The 14,301-nt window shown below is 37.7% G+C and overlaps 1 protein-coding gene across 6 annotated transcripts in view; it reads left to right on the top strand.

The window, feature by feature from the left end:
- RIC8B (RIC8 guanine nucleotide exchange factor B) overlaps positions 1-14,301 on the top strand; it is a 116,820-nt gene that overhangs the window by 73,743 nt on the left and 28,776 nt on the right. For all 6 annotated transcript variants that reach the window (XR_003001390.1, XR_003001389.1, XR_003001388.1 and 3 more), the window contains exon 8: positions 10,368-10,512. Coding sequence is in view for 3 of the 6 variants with exons in the window: in XM_024732161.1 (XP_024587929.1) it covers positions 10,368-10,512 (145 nt within the window). In the remaining 3 variants the exon portion in view is untranslated. The remainder of the gene's footprint in view (positions 1-10,367; positions 10,513-14,301) is intronic.

The raw sequence follows: 14,301 nt of genomic DNA, 5'->3' as shown, positions 1-14,301 counted from the left end.
AGCCATTCTGAAAAATCTGCTTAAATAATTCAGGTGCTAATATTCTGATAACCAGGCAAAGGCCTGGGTTAGTTCCACTTTTTAATTCCTCTTGGAATTAAAGCTATGGAGTTTTGGTTTCTGCATTAAGTTCTTTAATCAATAAATGCATAAGATATACCTCTTACCCTTGAGATGAGGGTAAGACAGAAATAGAGAGAAACTAAAAAGTAACTATACTATAATAAATACTATTTTACAAGTATGTATAAAGTGATTGTCTTCTGAGATACATCTAACAATTTAAAATATTTCCTTAAATTATATGGATTAGGGCTTCCCTGGTAGTGGTTGAGGGCCCGCCTGCCGATGCAGGGGACACGGGTTCGTGCCCCGGTCCGGGAGGATTCCACATGCCGCAGAGCGGCTGGGCCCGTGAGCCATGGCCGCTGAGCCTGCACATCTGGAGCCTGTGCTCTGTGGCGGGAGAGGCCACAGCAGTGAGAGGCCCGCGTAACGCCAAAAAAAATATGTATATATATATGGATTATTTTGCTCTACAAAAGTTCTCTAAACAAGGAACTTTAACCAAGTTACTCAGATATTCTTACTATTTCTTTCTTCATCTCCTAGTTTATAAAGGTACTAGTGTAAAAGTCCCAAATAAGCAGATTTTATATTATACTTTTTTAAGTACCCTAGTTTTGTGAGAGAGATAACTTAGAAGTGAAAAACTTCACTCACTTCTCTCAAAATCTTCAGTCAGTTGAATTCTTTTCTCCCCTGCCAGTTTTATTGAGGTATGATTGACAAATAAAATTATATATATTTAAAGTATACAACATGATGATTTGATACACATATACATTGTGAAATGATTACCACAGTCAGGTTAATTAACACATTCACCACCTCACATAGTTATGTGCGTTTGTGTGTGTGTGTGTGGTGTGAGAACACTTAATATTTACTCTCTTAGCAAATTTCAAGTGTATAATAAAGTATTATTAACTATAGTCATCATTCTGTATATTAGATCCCCAGAACTTATTAATCTTATAACTGAACTTATTCATCTTATAACTTGTACCCTTTGACCAGATCTCCCTGTTTCCCTACCCTCTATTCCCTGGTAACCACTGTTCTACTCTCTGTTTCTATGAGTTTGATTTTTTTTTTTCAGATTCTACATGTAAGTGAGATCTGCAGTATTTGCCTTTCTCTGTCTGGCTTATTCATTTAGCATAATGTTCTCTAGGTTCATCCATGTTGTTGCAAATAGTAGGATTTCCTTTGTCATGGCTGAATAATATTCATTTTATATACAGTTGACCCTTGACCAACACAAGTTTGAACTGCTCGGGTTCACTTAGATGTGGATATTTTTCTGTAAATACACACTACAATACTACATGATCCACAGTAGGTTGGACCCACAGTTAGTTTGATCTGTGGATGTGGAACCACAAAATCAGAGATCAGACTATCAAATTATACACAGATTTTTGACTGCATGAAGGGTAGGCATCCCTAACCCTAGCGTTCCTTAAGGGTCAACTGTGTGTGTGTGTGTGTGTGTGTGTGTGTGTGTGTGTGTGTGCGCGCGCGCATGCATACACACACACACACACACACACACACACACACCTCCTTTATCTATTCATCTGTTGATAGGCACTTAGCTTGTTTCCATATCTTGGCTATTGTGAATAATGCTGCAATGAACATGAGAGTTGAGATATCTCATAGGGATTCTGATTTCATTTCCTTTGGATATATACCCAGAAGTGGGATGCTGGATTATATTGTAGTTCTATATTTAATTTTTTTAGTAACCTCCGTAGTGTTTTCCATAGTAGCTGCACCAATTTACCTTTCCACTAACAGTGCACAAGGGTTCCATCTTTGCCACATCCTTGCCAGCACTTGTTATCTCTTGTTTTTTGATAAAAGCCATCCTAATAGGTGTGAGGTGATCTCTCATTGTGGTTTTGACTTGCATTTCCCTGATGATTAGTGATGCCGAGCACCTTTTCATGTACCTGTTGGCCATCTGTATGCCTTTGGAAAAGTGTCTATTCAGGTCCTTTGTCTAATCGAATTATTTGGGGTTTTTTGTTATTGAGTTGCATTCATTGAATTCTTTTTTTTTTTTTTTTTTGTGGTATGCGGGCCTCTCACTGTTGTGGCCTCTCCCGTTGCGGAGCACAGGCTCCTGACGCACAGGCTCAGCGGCCATGGCTCATGGGCCTAGCCTCTCCGCGGCATGTGGGATCTTCCCAGACTGGGGCACGAACCTGTGTCCCCTTCATCGGCAGATGGACTGTCAACCACTGCGCCACCAGAGAAGTCCACATTCATTGAATTCTTAAACTTCATTTTTGATTAACTGGTACAACCACTTCAGTTACTGTTAAGATGGTATATTAGCAACATAATTTGATCAATATCGTTACAATGATAATAAACACAACTATTATGTATTCATGTGCCAAACATTCTATGCCATAATCTCATTTAATTCTCATAAGGACTCTCTAAGGTAAACATCATTATTATTTCAATGTCATAAGTGAGGGAAGGGTCTTATCCAAGCTCATGCAGTAGAGCTGTCTTTCCATTCTGCCATATTTCCTCTCATAATACAATTGACCCTTGAACAACATGAGTTTGAACTGCCCAGGTCCACTTATATGCAGATTCTTTTTTTTTTTTAATTTAATTAATTTATTTATTTATTATTATTTTGGCTGCCGTTGGGTCTTTGTTGCATGCGGGCTTTCTCTAGTTGCAGCAAGCAGGGGCTACTCTTTGTTGCGGTGCTCAGGCTTCTCATTGTGGTGGCTTTTTTTGTTGTGGAACACAGGCTCTAGACGTGTGGGCTTCATTAGTTGCAGCACGCAGGCTCAGTAGTTGTGGGTCACGGGCTCTAGAGCACAGGCTCAGTAGTTGTGGCTCACAGGCTTAGTTGCTCTGTAGCATGTGGGATCTTCCCAGACCAGGGCTGGAACTCGTGTCCCCTGCATTGGCAGGCGGATTCTTAACCACTGTGCCACCAGGGAAGCCCTGCAGATTCTTTTTTGATAAATATGTACTACAGTACTACACAATCCATAGTCAGTTGAGTCCACGGATGTGGAACTGCAAATATGGAGGGCCACCTGTAAAGTTATAGGAGGATATTCAACTGCGTGGAGGGCCATCACCCCTAACCCCTGTGTTGTTCAAGGGTCAACTGTAATTATCTTCAACTGTTCTCATAGACTAGTTTATTTAACATCTGCTCTTTTAAACAATTCAGTTATTTCATGACTATGAAAAAAGATATTACATCTTGACATTGACTGGAATAGTGCCTTGCATATAGTAGTCTGCAAATACTGGCTGAATTAAATCGATTTTTCTGAGCTCAGAAATTAGCTGTATTTAAAGTATGATCATATATACACACACATACATGTAAATCTAAACCACACATATGTATCTATTCATCAGAAAGTATTTATCAAAATATAAATACATCAAAATCTTATCCATTGTTACCTCTAAGTGGTAGAATGACTGGTGACTTTTTTTAGTTCTCTGTATTGTGTAATTTTTCTACAATGAGCATGCATTTCTTGTGTACATGTAAAATTTTTAAGAGGGGAAAAATGAAGTTTATTTCTTCCATAATTACATATCTAAATATATATTACATACCTAAATACATAAATTACATATCTAAATATATATCTAAATAATTTTACATATCTAAATACATAAATTATATATATAAATATAATCAATCACCTTACTAATGAGTTGGTGTTATAACAAATATGGTATATACATTGATAAATGAATCTGTTAATTGTTTTTAATTTGATATGGTTAGCTTTGTTCCCCCTGGGACCCAGTATTTGAGGTGTCATAGTCCTAACTTTGAGCCCCAAACCCATATTAGCAAAATTGTATCTTTTTCATTTGATCTTTAACAATTCTATATATATTCAACTTCTTTTCCTTCTAGTTTGATTTTAATAGTAAAAGTATTCTTCTGAAATAAAAGCTTGCTTATTCAACAAATACTTTTTGAGCTAGACCCGGGGAATACAAAGGTATACAAGATAAGCAAGGTCTCTGCCCTCCTGTTATTTACTTTCTTTATCAAGGATTACAAGCTCAGATGCCTACAAAGTGCCAGGCTGGTAATAAAGTAAGTCAAATGAATGGAACATAAGATGATAAATGAAAACCGACACTTAGCTAATTGTTGGGGAGATCGTGGGTTGGGAGTGGAGGAACAAGGGGAATGTGGGAGACTGGAAAAGGGACCTTGCTGCTCTTTAGCTCCAGCTGATTGTTACCATGAAGGAGCATGTGGCCAATGTTACCAAATCACCCAGATTTTTCAGGAGAGTTTTTAAATGCTGTCAACTAATTCTAATTTAAAACCTTCTGCCCCCCACCCGCCAAAAATTTTTATAGTCATCAGATTTTAGAGTTTGGGTTGGGTTTGGAGGCAGGTTATATCAAAATGAAATAAATTTAAGATAATTTATCAGAGTGACTGAACTTTCCTCTTAAAGATGTTCAAAGCTGAGTTTGAAATTTAAGGTACCATGACCAAGGCACAAAGTTCAGACCACTAAGTAGAGACAGCAAACAGCAATCAAATTGGGTTAGGAACACAGAGACAAGATTAAAAAGGAAAATTGAAATGGGGCAAGATACAAAGACCAAAATTTTATGGAAGACTGGGCACAGAAAAAGCCATCCAAGTGCCATCTGTGCCAGGCTAAACTACATCTCCAACTGATAGCAACCCACAGGTTAACTTGTGCTCATGCTACTGACTTGTTTTGTTGAGCGCTGACAAAACTAAATTCTTATTACCTGCCCTGCAAATTGTGTACTTTATAAGGGGTTCTAAAGACAAGCCTTACATAGTTTAATAAAAGAAAATAATTTGTAAAACAACCCCCTGCCTTTGTGGGGTATTCCCCTCCTCCCCAGCCCCCGCCTTTTAACACATTTGTTAACTCCCAGTGTGTGCTAGGCGTTGTGGTAGGGAAGGAGCTGAGTTGCAGAGATAAATAAGGCTTGAACTGTCTCAGCACATAGCCCCACACCGTTACATACTTACTTTTGTCTCATTTATTTCAGTCTCAGAGGAATAGGCGTCTCTTTAGCTTGGAGCTAAGCAGTCTCCCTCTGCTGATGATCTTTTCCCTTCCTGTCTTCTCAGAAGACTTGCTTCATCAGTTGTTACCCTCTTTTCTTTTGTTTGTTAACTCTCTATGTTTTCCTCAATCTATATACATCTTCATGTCACTGCCTTCACATGTTAGCGTCTTGAAAGACTGATTTGTTCTTCTTTTCAGTATCTTCATTACCCACTCAGGCTTCAGCTTGCTGCAAGTAAGGCTTTTCCACCATTCCCCGCTCCCCAGATGCCACTGAAAATGCTTTCAGGAAGGTCACAAATTAACTAATTTTCAAAAGGAATGTGTATTTTTTAGTCTTTATCGTATAACATCTCTCATAACAGTTGACACTATTGACCACTGTCGTTTTTTCGGTGCTACAACACACTCTTAGATTTCCTTTGACCTTACCTCTCTGTTCATTCTTTTCAGTCTGAGTTGCTAACTCGTATCTTTGTCCACATCGACTTGCCAGCATTCCATAAAGCTCTCTCTGGCCCCATCTTCACTTTGCATTGCTTCCTGAGCTGTCTCTTCCCCTCACTTGGCTTCTGCTTCACCCTGCTTTGGGGGGATTTCCAAATCTGTGTCTCTCTTAATAAACTACTAAAATAATCCTATCCCTTTGTTTCTGGTCAGGTTTTGTTCATTCTGTCTTACACAGGGCTAAGAAAAGGACTGTTCTAAAATAACATATATAATATTGTCATTCCCGCTTATAAAACTTTCAGTGACTCCTTGTCACCTACATGGTAAAATCTAAATTTTACCTCCATGGCCTACCTCTGTAGTGTATCCGAAATCCACTCCCTACCCGCACTTTCCGTTTAATCACACTAAATTCTTTACTCTTGCATGGTTATACTGCACTGTTCCTTGGCATATCTCCAGAGCTTTGCAGATGCTGTTCCTTTTGCATGGAATGCCTCTCCCATCTTTGTTAGCATAGTGAGCTTTATGTATTCTTGAAGATCACCTTAAGCAACATCTGTGTGAAGATCATCTGAGGTAGAGGTCATCATTCTCTGCTTTGCACCATTGTTACTTATCTCTGTTAATACTTTTGACATTTGCTATGTTGTAACTTTTTGTTTATCAAACTTTTATTCTAAACATTGAGTTTCTTTAGGTCAGAAATCTTGTCTTCATCTTTGGGTCCCCAGTGTTTCAACAAAGTACCTTACAGATAGTAGGTACCCCATAAATGTTTAATGGAAGGCCAAATATTTACGTTGTCTATGAATTCAGTATGGTGAATACACTGTCTTGTGGACTTCTCCATACAAAGGAATAATTGTAGGATACTATGGTAAGCACCATATGAGAGGAATGTGCCAGGTACTGCAGCAACCTGAAGAGTGATTGATTGGTGTGGAGAAAGTCTTTACCTAAGAGAACAGAGGAGTGGGAAGCAGCGTTGGTATGTACAGAAAAGAGACTAGTTCAAAGTGTGAGGAACCCACAATGCACAGGAGTAATAGGAGATGAATTTGGGAAAGAAGGCAGGTGTGACAAAATGAAGATTCCTTTAGGCCCTGTTTTAGAACTTGAGCTTTAGCCTTTGGGGGAGATTTTAGAGGTTTTATCCAGGAAGGTGGTAACATCATATTTTTTGCTTTACAAAGGTATAACAGCAGGACTTTCCTGGCGGTCCAGTAGTTAAAACTCCGTGCTCCCGATGCAGGGGACACGGGTTCAGTCCCTGGTTGGGGAACTAAGATCCCACATGCTTTGCAGCGTGGCCAAATAAAATAAAATTAAAAAAAAAAAGAATATCAAAGATATAACAGGCAGTTGTGTGGAACCAGGAATGGAGGGGTGTGAGACTGGAAGTTGGAAGACTAGTTAGAGGAAGCTTCTAGTATAGGATTTCAAAGAGTCACAGCATTTAACTGAATGGAAAATGATTGTGAATCCTTCTCTGTGTAACAGAGAAGGGGGAATGGTTTCTGGGTAGAATCTGGCTCTGCCATTCTTTCTCCATAGTAAAAGAGCAAAACCCCTTTTTTTGGTTTTCATGGTAGAGTATGATAAAACCCACATCTACATAAGCAATAATGCCATTACTACCAGTGCAGTTCTGACTTTGCAGTGTGCTGCTGTGGTTGCTTTCCTCTGTTCATAGTGCCTTCTAGCATCTTGATAAAATAATGGTGAAATATTTCTTGCAACTTTCTGACTGAATGCTGTTTTGTTCATTTCTGCGGCAGTTTCATCTAATTGCATGGATGAGTACTGTGACAAAGAACAAATATATTTGTGTTTCTTTTTTTTTAAGGACCACTCAGAAGATCTTTTGTTTGCCATAGCAACTCATCTTAACATCCAAATTCAGTCCATTTTCCTCTTACTACCTTCACAATATCAAACAGGATGTTATACAGTATATATGAAAATAGACTAAAAAGTAACTAAAAACACTCCACCAAATAATATAAATCAGAACTTCACAAAGAAAATGCCTCTCACTGTGTGGATTTTGTAGTCCATTCGTCTCCTCTTCCCCAACCCCCATTTTTAAGTATTTTATCTCATTAGCAAATGTTCATTTGATTTTTAAACTATTGGCTATAGCCTTGTCTACTATTCTGAAAGCAAGGTATGTCTGAAACAGTCTTTGTAACCCAAGCTGTCACAGAGTTGACACAGAATGTTTGTTCCAGTGAATGAGCAGTAAGCACTATTTTCATAAAAGTGCTAGAGATTTTTACTATTGAGTAGCTTCCAGGAGGATTTTCTGCATAAGAAAGTAGGTTATTTAGTGTTCTGTTGACTTCTTTTTAACCTATTTTGGCCTTTCATAAACTGTCTTCTTAAGCTGTTTTAATGTCTGGCCACTGTACGTGGTTATTTACATTTTGTGTCTTTCTTACTGTTATTTTTAAAGTATATTTATTTAAACCATTTATTTATATCATCTCAGTTTAGACTTTCACATTTTCAGTGAATATTTCTTTTCTGGAAGTGCTAAACATCATATTTGTTAAAAAAAATAAACCTTATCCAAAAACTTAGAGTATTATTGTCATGTGGGTTCAGATATATGATCCTTCAGCCTCAGTGACTTTGTATCTGACCATGTGGTTAAGGTCATGAATATTAAGAATATCTGTATATACTGGATATTCACTTCCTCTAATAACCCATCAAGAATCCATTAATTTATGTAAAATCACTCCATCTTGTGGAGGCAAGAGGGAGCATATCAGATTTATTCAGAGTTTTCAGATTACACCACCATGATCCCTCATTAAATTCTAATATGACTCTACCCAGCACCCATTGAGAATTATTACCAAAGAGACCATGGTTACCAGTAGATTTTAATGTAGAAAACAGTTAAAAATGACTAGTGTAAAACTTTATTTAGTCTACTTGTATTATTAATCTGTATTTCCTTTTGCACAAATTTCACTAGTTTGCTGTGTCCTTTGAAAGCAGGACTTCCTTTTATTTGCCCCCAAATTACCTATTTTCAGTGTCAAGGGAGGTACCCTTTTGTTCAACTCTATCCTGGACTATTCATCCTACATCCTATCCATGCCCTTCATGGTTTCATACTCATTATATATATCCCCTTTCCTTAACCACTTAGTTCCTTATCCACTGCCCCTTTCAGGTCCCCAAAGTCATTTTAATTGCCCTCTTCTGAATCTTCTCCAGCTTTATTTTTTCTTTTTTGAGGTAAGTTATATGAATTACAGTAGTATTTCAGATGTAGATTTTACTAACGCTTTATATGTGAATAAAATACGTAGTGTTATGTTTTGTTTCCTACAGTTGTCTTTAGAATGACATTTTACTGAAAGCCTTAAGTAAATTTTGCCATTTTTTATGTTTTGATTGAATAGTGTTCACCTTGAAACTGTACCTGAAGAAAAGAGTTTCTAAATAAAGCTGCTAAATATTCCTTAGTATTTTCCTTAAAGGTACTTAGAAATCAAAAAAATTCCTACAATTCAGGGTTCCCCTTACATAGCTGAACTGATGACAAGTTAATACTTACACAGGACCTGCACCAAGTGCTTCACTGGGCTTTTTTTTTCTTGTTGTTAAGATAAGTCTAAAATGATCATCTAAAATGATCCCTAAAGGACTTCCCTGGTGGTCTAGTGGTAAAGAATCTGTCTTACAATGCAGGGGATGCTGGTTCGATCCCTGGTCAGGGAACCAAGATCCCACATGCTGCAGGGCAACTAAGCCCATGTGTCACAACTACTGAGCTCACGTGCCTCAACTAGAGCCTGCGTGCCGCAAAACTACAGAGCCCACACACTCTGGAACCCGTGTGCCACAACTACAGAGCCGACGCACCATGGAGCCTGTGCGCCACAACTAGAGAAGAGAAAACCCACATGCCACAACTAGAGAGAAGCCCGCGCGCCACAACAAAAGATCCCGCATGCCTCAACGAAGATCCCGCGTGCCGCAACTAAGACCCACGCAGCCAAACATAAATAAATAAATAAATCTTTAAAAAATAAAATAATCGTTTTACATATTACTAGGGGAAAAAAACACATTTAGTTTGTACCAGCTACTTTCCTAAGCACCTTGCATGTATTAACCAGTGAGGCAGATATTATTCTAATTGTCTGTATCTGAAAACTGGAGTAAAGAGCCTGCTAGTAAGTGATAGAGCCATTAAGGTCCAGCAATTCCTGGCCTGCCTTTCAGTGGGTATAATGTGCTTACATATTGTTGCTGACTTCTTTGAAAAAGGAGTAACTTAGCCTATCCTATTTACTAATATCCTTAGGTTTTCTTATTTCTTATTCTCTTTCCCTCTAATTCCTATAAAAGGAATAAGAAAGATTTACATTATGTGCTATATTGGTAAAATGTCAATCTGGCTTTCATTAACTTTCTAATCATCATTTTTCTGAAACTGAATAAAGAAATCAAATTTGTGATCAAAAACTTAAAACACCACCCTTACCAATGGCCTGGCGGTCACAGAAGCCCCACTCCTGCCACAAACTATATTCAAAACAGCTTCATTTGAATTTCTGATACCTCTGAAAAAAGGTTTTTGGTCCTCAGAGGATGTAGGATCACTACTACCACACTTTGGAAACCCCTCAATTTTAAGATTTACTACCATGGCATATATCTCTAGCCTCCCTGTGTTGGTGAGTAGTTGGTGATGATAGTGAGGACCCAAGGATTCCTGTCTAAAAACCTATTCTGTTTTTGCAGTGGATAGCCTGCTGAAATACACTGGCTATGGGAATGCTGCAGGACTGTTGGCGGCCAGGGGCCTCTTGGCTGGAGGAAGAGGAGATAATTGGTACTCAGAGGACGAGGACACAGACACTGAAGAATACAAAAATGCAAAACCAAAGTATAGTATCATGTTTCTTTTCACCTGTGTCTGCCTTTGAATTGATTATTTGCCTTTCACTTCCTTTGGCTTTCATTTTCCAAGTATTTCTCTTCTTTTGTGGATTTGGAAGCTTTCTGTTTAATAGTTTTAGAGGCAGTTTCATAGCTAGTGCCTTAGAGGGTGACTTCAAGTGATTGAGGAAGGATAATATTGCAAGAAATGTTCTGCTGCATGTGCTCATTACCCTCTCCTAAGTATTAAGAGAGGTAGTGTTTTTAGATGTCTACCATCATATATTTAAAGGATATTGTTGCTTATTTTGTGCTCTCCTTTCCATAAGTTGAGATTTTATAAGGTATAACCAAGACCAAGTATTTAAGTTGGTTATTTGATACTTCAGTCTTTCTCAGAAATCTAAATGTAGGTTCCATACATTCTGATATTTCCTCTTGTGTAAAAGCCCTTATGAGTCAGTAAAGTAAAGCAACAGGGCACATTACTAGCAAAAGGAAAGAAAACTGGCTCTATGGTAAATTTTAATCAAACACTTATGGAATCATCTTTTAACAGAGGCATTAGTACACTTGGATAGGCAAACCAGAGACTCTATCAAAGTTTTCCCTGAGTCAGTGCTTACAAGTCGAAGACACTAATCATCTCTTATCCCGAAACAAATCACCTCTACTTTTCTACTCCCCTTCCTTTCCATCCCCCTCTCAACTCCAATCCCAGGCAAATTTCTTAGTTTCCACTTATTAGGAGTTAACGTGAGCTCAGTTTTCTGGTTTTCATTACTGAATGTTAAAAGGGTGTGCCCTTCCCTATTGATGATGATATTGACATATGCTGTTTTCTATCCACAGTCTTCTAGAGTGTGATGTGGATAATGTAGTAGTTGATCAGGGATAGAAAAATCATTATCTGCAAAATAAGACCCTTTTTTTTAAAGTATAGATTGTGCTTTGTTGAAATGAAAATAATAGGTTGTCAGAAGGTAAAAGAAAAGATCATTCCCTAATGGCCTGTATTCTTGGCAAATCAGGTCTGAGCAGGTGGTGTTACTTGTGGCATCCCCAGGGCTATCAGCCTCAACAGGATCTAGGAGTGTGTCCTAGAAGAAAAAGACTTTGGGGGGAAAAAAGCTAGCAGTGGCTCTAAGCAGTAAGTTCTCAAGACTGCCACCATGTAGATGTTATAAGTTGGGCACCTCTATCAGGTATTTGAAGCTAAGATAGAAAAATAATACATTAATCTTTCCATAATTATAGAAGTCATCATTCTAAATTATTATTGCTAGCTCTTGATTTTTCCATCCCATAAACTATATTTCCATATCAGTTTAATATTTTCTGCCTCTCCATTTGAGACATTAAAATATAGCATTTAAGGAGTCTCATATTTTTAAATGAAGGTAGAAATTACATTAGGCATTCATTGTGTCCCAGGGTATGTGGATACAGTCAACTAACGTAGAAAACTCTTGAGTACTCATGAGTGGTTGATATCATTGCATCTCAATGTGTGTTGTTGATTTTATTTGGTAAATGACTTCTAAAATGGTATTGGTCATATATCTGGCAAACACAAGAATGCTACTATAATAAGAAAAACCTCAGAAAAAATACAAGAACACACTGGGTCTCTCCCAATAGTACGGGAAATAGAAATACATTACATTATGGAAGTGATACTAGATTTCAGGAAAGCACTGTTTGTTTAAATCAAGGACCATGATGTTTGATATTATTATTGTTTTGGCTTTCTGTCAGAAAGATTCTGTACTTAGGCTTATTACATCCCTGGTTGGAATGTTCTTCAGCCTTTGGACCTGGCCTATATCATTAATAGGAATGGTGCGTTAGTGTGGCCGGAATAGTCACCATTGTGAGATCTTGTTGTGTTTCTTAAACATTGCTCATTGTAAGTATAAATATGTTTTTCTCACATAGCATCACATCTTCCCTCTTCAGATACATTTGCATCTGCTTTTTTCTTACATCTTCCCTCTTTCAGGTGCAACAGTGTAGTGGGATGTTTCATTTGTTAATTTAAAATACTTATTAAAATGGTCCCCATGGAAGGGGTGGTGAAAAAGTACTTTGCAAGCAAGACAATCCTTTGTGTTCTGGGCAGTGATGCACAAGCTCAAGGAAAGGAAACTTCTTACCAATCTAGTCAAGTTTATAAAGTCAGCATTTGAAAGGATGACTTAGTCCCCTACCCCCTGATTACTCTTCACCAGTCAGTGTTCTCAGGATCACAGTCTGCTTCTCTTATGATGCACTTATTCACAAACAGTGCTAGCATTGGCAAAAGCAGAGAAATTACCCGTCATCCAGTTGACCCTCGTCCCATTGTCAAAAATGTAAGTGGATTCCGATTAATGCACCAAGGTAACCTGTAATCCTTTAGTGGAATCTGAAACTAAGAATTGTATGGAGCTTACATTCAGGCTATGAGAGACAGTTAATATCACAACAGTCCTTTTTGTGTCAAAATAAATGTATTTAACGGACTGGAAATGGCTTTCTGCAATTAACACACTTAGACAAAATACTCATAGAATCAAGTACATGCCACACAGGTTTTTGGTGTATGTCTAGCCATGTTTGTAAAAAGTTTTCAGATAAGCTTTGGTCCTGTATCAAAAAGAAACCAAATTTCTAAATTCTGGCTTTATACCCATTTCTTTTATGCCTCTGAGCATGGAGGCCCCTTGACTGAATAGGTGGTATAACATAACTGATTACCGTGGTTTGTACATCATTCCAAACATCAGTTGAAAAATGTGTACGTAATGACATTTGGCTCATTTTAGACCAGTTGCTTTCAGGCTAGGTGTGGTATATAGGAGCCTATGGGTCCAAAAAGGTTTATTTAAAGGGCCACTGTATGGAGGGGTGGAAGGATGGAATGGCCAAAGTGGGCAGAACTCTAGGATGTCCCATTGTATTCTTAATACCCCACACTAGTTCGTAATCACACCCAGCAGATTAAAATTATTCTACTAAGCAACTCAGGGGTGTTTCCTTCTTGACCATGTATCTCTCAGCAGTAGCTGTGGCAGCAGCTGTATACAGTTTCTTCAGCACAAAAGACTTTATTTTCTTTTGTCAAAATTTTGTTATGCTGCTTTAAGTCAAGTCCCGTTATAATTGTGTCCATATGTTGGGGCTATACAAATGAAGAGATAGCTTTGTTTTTAATATTTCTTGAAGTAGATGAACCAGAAACAGGACTTGAAGGTTTTTCTTTTTGCCTAGTTTAGACTGTGATGGTATACTTATGTATAATAGGATGTAACTAGCCTTTCTAGGAACTGAAATTTATTTACTGTAGGCAATCATGAAACAAAATCTAAATTCAGATCTCTAAAGACCGGAATCAAAAATAAAATTATGCCACTTCTGCCATGTATACTGGTTAACCAACCTTTGTGATGTTTGCAATCACACCAGTTTTGCACTTTCAAAATTGAGTTCTCTAATTTTTCTTTTGTATTTTAATTTGGGTAAATGGCCAGCAAAAGGTGTGTTACCTGAACCTACAATATTGAGCTTTGCTTCAGGTTTCATTTCCTACAGATTCACAACCATAGTTTTCTATATCCTTTATATCAAGGATATCACTCTTAATCCAACAGCCCAAGGTAGGAAACATTATAAAGCACTATAATTTAAAAAGGTATTTTGGAGCTTTTTTAATTGCCTAGGTGCAACTTGGTGTATCTATATGTATTCAGTATGTCTATTTATATGGATGATACATAATACTTATTTAATAGTTGATAAATAAGTGAAAGAATTA

This window comes from Neophocaena asiaeorientalis, unplaced genomic scaffold (genome assembly GCF_003031525.2).
Source record: "Neophocaena asiaeorientalis asiaeorientalis breed wild unplaced genomic scaffold, Neophocaena_asiaeorientalis_V1.1 scaffold418, whole genome shotgun sequence".
Lineage (NCBI taxonomy): Eukaryota > Metazoa > Chordata > Mammalia > Artiodactyla > Phocoenidae > Neophocaena > Neophocaena asiaeorientalis.
Note: the sequence above shows the minus strand (reverse complement) of the source record. Positions and strands in the feature narration are given on the sequence as shown.